Source organism: Rhipicephalus sanguineus, chromosome 5, assembly GCF_013339695.2.
Source record: "Rhipicephalus sanguineus isolate Rsan-2018 chromosome 5, BIME_Rsan_1.4, whole genome shotgun sequence".
NCBI classification, from domain to species: domain Eukaryota; kingdom Metazoa; phylum Arthropoda; class Arachnida; order Ixodida; family Ixodidae; genus Rhipicephalus; species Rhipicephalus sanguineus.
In genome coordinates, this window is record NC_051180.1 from 186,872,983 (window position 1) to 186,880,137 (window position 7,155).

The 7,155-nt window shown below is 45.2% G+C and overlaps 1 protein-coding gene across 1 annotated transcript in view; it reads left to right on the forward strand.

Annotated features, from left to right (window-relative positions):
• LOC119394516 (cuticlin-1) overlaps positions 1 to 5,955 on the forward strand; it is a 179,815-nt gene extending 173,860 nt beyond the window's left edge. Inside the window, exon 10 of the mRNA XM_037661840.2 lies at positions 1,058 to 5,955. Within this exon, the coding sequence (XP_037517768.1) occupies positions 1,058 to 1,284 (227 nt within the window). The 3' untranslated portion in view covers positions 1,285 to 5,955. The remainder of the gene's footprint in view (positions 1 to 1,057) is intronic.
• The last annotated feature ends 1,200 nt before the right edge of the window (positions 5,956 to 7,155 follow it).

Sequence of the window (7,155 nt, forward strand, 5' to 3'; positions counted from 1 at the left end):
CGGCGCTGATGGAAAGCGCGCTCGCAAGCAGGAGCAACGTGCAGCTGCGTGTGCTGCAGCTCAACGCCGGAGGCTTGTCGACAGGAAAGCGGAAGCACATCGCCCCTAAAGTATTCAGTACCGCGTTCGTCCAGGCGCTCTTTGATGTTGTATGACCATGCTGTGATGTAATAGTATAGTTATGAACATGTTGTGGTGCTTACTCCATGTAACCTGTATTTTGTATTATGTAGTTTATGTAATTCCCCCCACTGTAATGCCTATGAAGGCGCTGTGGGTATTTGATAAATAAAGGCAACAGAATCGAGCGACCGCCTGTGATACCCTCTCTCACTTTTCATTCCAGTGTGTTGCTATCGCATTGATCGCTTCACCATTCCGGTGAAACTGCGGATTTTTTTCCTCCTTGGTTGCTTCATGCTCAAACTGAGTTGCGTTCAAACATAACAAGATAATTTCGTTACGTTCGTTAAAATGTACGAGCACCAAAGCACATTGACACGTTCAAAAATTGTTGTGTTTAATGTTTTGTAAGTTAGTAGTTTAATAGGTGCAGTGAATACTTAGTTCAAGAAAAAAAAGATTTGTGCATTGCGGTTGCAATCATGTCGCTGATGTAAGAGTATCATTATTCGCATCTGCTATTTGCTAACACCTGGGTATTTTGTGTGCCTACATGTGCCGTTAACAGGGTACGTAATGTGCGACATACGGTCCTCATCTTTTCTGGTCGTTAATTATTATCCGCCACTACTCGCGCCATTCGATAATTGTGCCAGCTGCTGCACTGGACAATAGCTGCTTGTCGTAGCTTTCTGTCTTCGTAATGCAGTCACTGTATAGATAAGTTCATTAAACTGACATTACCTACGTTTCACCTCACAAAATGTGACAAAAGCATCGGTCACAGCCGTTTTTGAATATAAACTAACGAAGAGCCTCACGAAGGACATCTGTGACACGACGGTGGCAGCCGTGTAGATCAGGCCTCAAACATGGCGAAAGATTATTTTGTCATTCTTGATCTGATGATTTTTCTTTTTTTTTTGCTTTGCAGTAAGCTCTCGGCCTACGTCGTCCGCCAGTTCTTCGGACCACGACTTCTGCGTGTCCTCGCGAAAGTTCGCCATCGGCATCGCCATCGCGGGCGTGCTGCTCATGCTGGCGGTGATGCTCCTGGTGGCCTGCATCCTGCATCGCCGCCGCCGCAGGAAGGGTTCCAGCACCGCCGGCAGCTCCATCTACTCCGGGCCCTACTCCAACCACGGATACTCGAGGGAATAAGCTGTCCACGCACCGGGAGTCACTCGCTCTACAATATCGCAGTCAGCTTTTGAAACCCCCGTCCTTCTCGTTTCCTGAGCTGATTGCAGTATTATAGAGGCCAAAATAGTGTTTTGCTGCTCAGATTTGTTCCTCTGTCAACTGAAATGTATAGGGCGAGTACTTTCAGCAATTAGCTGATAGTATTATAAGACACTGTTCCTGAAGACAACAAACAGTTGTTTGCACGTCGCCAAATGCAGGCAGGCTGCATTGTGTCACAAAGTGCCAACACCGAATCTGAGTGAGTCTGTTATTCGACCAATAGATGCGATTTCCTGTTTTTGCCAGTCCAACATTACAGACCTGAACTTGTCTTACGGTTGGGTGCCGACGCATCAAAGAAATGTTTCAGTCGCCACACGAAGTTGTTTTCAGGTCCTTCCGAGTGACTCCTGGCGCGAAGTCGGAAGAACAAAGGCGTTTGTGCTGGCGTGACTTTGTTCGTCTTCTTCGGCTACATACTACAATACTGCTCCCGTTTATGGTGTTGTTAATTCTTTCCAAAACAATTGCTAAGGTGCCGATTTGAAAACTGTCATTTTAGAGTTACAGTCGATCGCGAATATTTTTTTTCTTTACCATACATGATTCGGAGGGTATTATCACAGGCCTTGAAAATCCGCCACTGCATTGCAGTACACCAGGTAGCTCTAAGACGTCATCAGCTTAGGTTCTCGGCAGAATAGGCTAGATATTAGGTCACACAAAGTGGTTAAGTAGCTATCGCTCCTTTAAATGCGTTGAAAGTTCGAATGAGGATGCCTGGTCAGCTGTACCTTGTAGAAATTGGTATCTTGTAGATATCGGCAGATGCGTTGTAGAAATTAGCTTTGCATCTTCCAAATTATATGTCCGCCGGCTAAGGTTTTATTCGTTTCGGCTCTGAAAAGGTTAAACGGAAATTGACGCGCTCTCACATTGCACAGCAACTGCAGCCTGTGTAGCCATTTTTCTTTAACGAAGCATGTGCTTGACGTGAGAACATATACGCGTTGCCTGCCAAATGATGCAATGTATATTCAAGCACTTGACTCCTTTTTTTTTCTATCTTACACTTGTAAAGAGAAGTCTGAAAGCCCAAAATAAGTAGTGCACTTAACCGAGAGAAAAAATGCCGCTAGGTTTTAAATTTAATGATCCACTCAGACCGTGGGCAGAAGAATAAGTAGATGTCTTTATTTAAGTGCTCTCAGTATGTTCCCAGTTTACACGAGGAGCCAAGTGTCAAGCAACCTTTTTTTAATATCGAATACTTCATGTGTTGATAATTGACCATTTGCGCTGAATTAAAGAACATCGGTAGATAACAGAGAAAACAAACTGTAACAACATTGAAGGCATTTTTTTTCATTGCTAATTTATACATTATGTCATACTTCCAGTTACTTACCTAGTTCACGTCATTCCTGCCACGCCTTGTCCTGCTCGAGCAATGTGCTCTAGCAAGCATGAGACGCTGAAGGTGTGACCATGTCATGTATAGCGTTGTAATAGCGCCTACTTTGCTTATACTGAGAACATAATAGTTACTGGTAATGTGTGAAAACAAAAGCACAAATTGTAGCAAAGTCTCAACCTCCTTTCGAACAAATGTGGTGGCCACTTCCGAACCTATTTTTCTGTTGGGCGGCTCAGACTACTCTAACCTTTAAAGATTTCTATTACTCTGCTCTTCGAAACAGGCACCGGTATCCAATAAGAGTACCATGCACTTAAAATGTTCATTGTTGTACACAGGGATGGTCTACGTTTCTCGCTTGTGGAACACAGGTGGCATGCAATTTACAGCTGGCTCTGAAAGCTTGCATTTCATTGCAAACCGTACCTGGTCGGAAAAGGCTTTCATTGACTACGCATGTCATGAATGAATGCACTGTCAGGCTCTGACAAATCTTCATGTATGCTGTCTTAATTTATTTTGATCTAACTGGTTAGATTGATGACACACGGTGGTGAACCGTCCAGCCCTCATGACAGGCAGCTATAGCCGAGCACGCATACTGGTGTAGTGCCAAAAGTTTATGTTTCGCTTCTTGCTTAGCTCTAAATTCACGAGTGCACCACTCATGCGCACAAATTCCCCGCCAAGGGATGCTTGGTCGGCAGTGCACGCTAGCAAAGCGCGTTTGTCATGGCAAACGTTCTACTACAATATGAAAGGCAAGCATGACTTCTAATACGTACACGTGTTTCTTTAATGTTTCTGTTTAGCCATTAGGCTATACACAAACATGCGAGTCACTTTTAAAATCGAAGGTTCGTCAGCCCCGAACAGAAACGCAGTTGTCCCCACAGAAGCATCAGCAGACGTTCTGGTTTAGTTGGGCAGGCTCTCTCAAGGCACCGAAACCCGAGCACTGCGTTCGTTGGTGCGGTGTGTGTGTTTTTCACTCGGAGGTTTTCTTGGCGCTATGTTCCAGCGCTGATGCCAAGGCGCATAAAGCCATGGCATCAGATCTGCCCGACCAAGACATGCGAACATAACAAAATGCACCCTCCGAGCTCTAGGGACACGCTTCAACCGGCCGGCACCACTAATGTGTCAGTCCGTGGCTAAGGTCTGCATGGCATTCAACTTGTATTATTGTTATGAGCCGTAACCACACGTGATTGTCCGTGTGCTTGGTGTCGGGGCCTCGTATTTCGTTTGGTGCGTGCACATAGTCAGCGTTCTTTTCTTTACATTTTTTTTTCCTTTTTTGTATCTGCATTTGTACCGTTCTTGTGTGTATAAGAGTCGAGGACACCGTGTAAAATGCAGCCATTCTTCGACGGTGCGAAGCGCCGCACAACTGCTCTCGCGAGACGCGTGTGGTAGCCTCGGACTCGAACGTAATTACAACAATTAACGATGCGCATGTGGGTCCTTTCGCCGCGTGTGTTCTTGTTTATTTATAGGAAGATCAAACCTTGCGCCTGCTTAACTTGCACCATGATTTGACCTTTTTATTGCAATACAAAAATGCACTAGAACCGCCGAGGAATTGTTGCCTTATTTTTAAGCGTTACAGTGTCAAGTATAACCGACAATATGACGCAAACATCGAGAATAACGCCTAGATATGATGGAGTTTCTCGCTTGACAAGAATGGCGGCGATTTATGCACTACGTTTATGTGTACTGACGCACAGGCATATCTTTCCACGATGCAGCAGCACCGATAAAATTTTGCAGCTGTGGGGCCTGAAGCGCACGTCCCAAAAAAACCTGCACGGTGCAGATTGGCGATTTCACGCTCAAGACTGAACTTGCGTGGGCAGCGGCAGATATGCCAAGTGCTGCATGCGATGTTTACAGCAAGACGGGCCTCACGATGTGCAGTTGAATGCACGCAACCCTTGGAGAGTGGCTGCAGAAGCGATCGACTGTCGTCAGTGCAGAGTAATGTCTGTTTGCGTTACTCGTTCTCCTACTTCTGCCATGTCACTGTCTTGGCTATCTGAGTTTTTTTGTCTCTAAAATCATTTGCACTGAATGAAATTTACTGACCCACTAAATGTTCATACATATTCGCATTCATGTGTCGAAAATTTCGTTACTGTTGTCCAGTAAAACTGAGCGAGAATGTGCCCACTGTGCGCACTTCAAGACAAGCGGGCAGCTTCTCTTCTGCTTGGGCGAAGAGCGCTGTTTCTTGCTGGAGAAGCCTCCAGCGAGCAAACAGTATGTGAAGGCGCCGTCGTAGGTCGTCCAGCAGTGTTTTGTACTGGTGCTATTGTAGCTAGGATTTACGAGGAAAAATATTTTTCTGCTTTATATTTGCCCACGGGACATTTCACGAGGAGCTCACGAATCCGTGCATGTGCTAGCATATGCAAGCAAAGTTATCAACTATTCTGTGTTTTTCCGGGTTCCCGTACTGCCATTCTATTTTGCTGTGTTCGTTCGTGCTGTACCACTGCCAGAACAGATAACTGCCTCCTTCTTACTAGCCAGTTCTAAGGAAACCGCATGCTCGTTGAACGATGTTGCAATGTGTGTTGTTCAGGTTATCAGACAGCGAATGATTTACGTACTGGGAATCAAGCAGTGCAGAATCCACAAAAGGAGACAAGAAGAAGCTCTGTCTGCTAACTGAAGTGTCTTATTCACCCAACGGGGCTTTAATTCACTCAAAGGGGACACCAAGAAAAACGCGAGTGAAACACTGGACAAGAGTAGAATTTTATGTACGCCATAATTGCAAGCCATGTCACGCTTCTTGTTCTTTTTCGGGCGTGTTTTGGTTTCCCTTTTAAGTGGATTATATTCACCTTGCATGAATAAAACCTTTCAGCTGAATCTTCCATTTTCAGCAAAGTTTGATTACCAGTGACGTACGAACTAGCTCACCAACACGCAATATTAAATTTATGTATCAATGAAAAAGTCACACAGGGAATGCTACGCGCAGCTCTACACGTATAAGTGCCGCTGAGATCAATTCAACGACTGCCCTGCAACCACGTCACTGTTGTTCCTTTTTGTAGTAAACAATTTTCTCTCCGCGCATATGTGAACCTTTTTTTTTTTTTTTTGTAGCACGAATGTCCATGGCACGCTTGTGTACAGAACGTAGTTATTTCTTTATGTACATCTACCTGTGAACTTTTTTTTGTGAAAGTGAATAAAATGTCTTTCAGGGTACATCACAACGTCGTCTTTATTTGTTAGCTCCAGCGTTTTGACCCCTGAAGGAAAGGATTATATTAAAATTATAGCTATAAGATAAAGAGAAAACTTCGCTTGTGTATGCATATCCAAGCAACATCACAGACAGCAAAGTTCTTTAGAAGTCAACTCGTGCAATTTTCGATACCGTAAAGATAACGGCCATTCGATACTCCATCTCACATGCTGTTTGCAGCAGGGTGGAAGCTACGAGGTCTAAACAAACCAAATGCTTCTGCAGTAAAACATAGCTTTATTTGTAATTGCATTACAATTGCAGAAGGTTAAGAAAACTGCGTTTGCTTGGCACGTGCTACGTCACAGCAATACGTGATACGCTAATCACGATTCGCATGATTTGCGTGATACGCGAATCACGATTCGCAATAAACATTTAATTGCTGTATCAGTAAGAGCTGATATATAATTGTGATGACGAACCAGCATGGCAGCGGCCATGCAGACGCGATCGCCCGCTTCGATTTGAACTCGCGATTGCTCCTTGCCTGCTGTCCCGACAACAATCAACAACCGGTGGAATCGGCTATCGTTTTGTTGTCATCTCACGCTGAGGAACAAGTATCAGGTACGTTTCGTCCTTATTATTGAGGTTAGCCGTTTGTTCAGCCGTGCCTGCTAAGCCTTGTACCTGATAATTTCGAAATGAATCTTGGAAACAGTGCAAAATAGACACAAATACATTGCTGTGGAAGCGTCAGGACACAAATATAAAGCAAACACAAACGTCGGTTTAGAACTTACGGGCAACTTCTTACGGACCACTTCACTTACGGGTGACTTCATAATTTTGAGGTGCAGGGAACCAGCCTCGACGTGTGCTGCCATGTTGTTGGACTTTTTTTTCCCGACGCTCCCGTTACTGTCCAACACTTGCTATTCGCGATGCGCAGCGCCTATAGGGGCGCCACTGAAAGCCGCGTAGCGGCGGCCGTTGGAACCGCACACGGGTGGCGTAGCGGACGCCTCCTTTCACTGCAAGCATGACGGAAGTGCGCGCGTGCGATTTGCCGCTTGTGCGCGTCCCTGATAATTACTTTTGCGGCGATAGTGGGCGCAAAGGAGCCGCGCTTTATAATAGTGGACATGTGTCCGATGTAACAGCTGTGTGGGACGACAATGTCACTATACGCGCCAAGTGTTTGCCACAGACAAGCGTC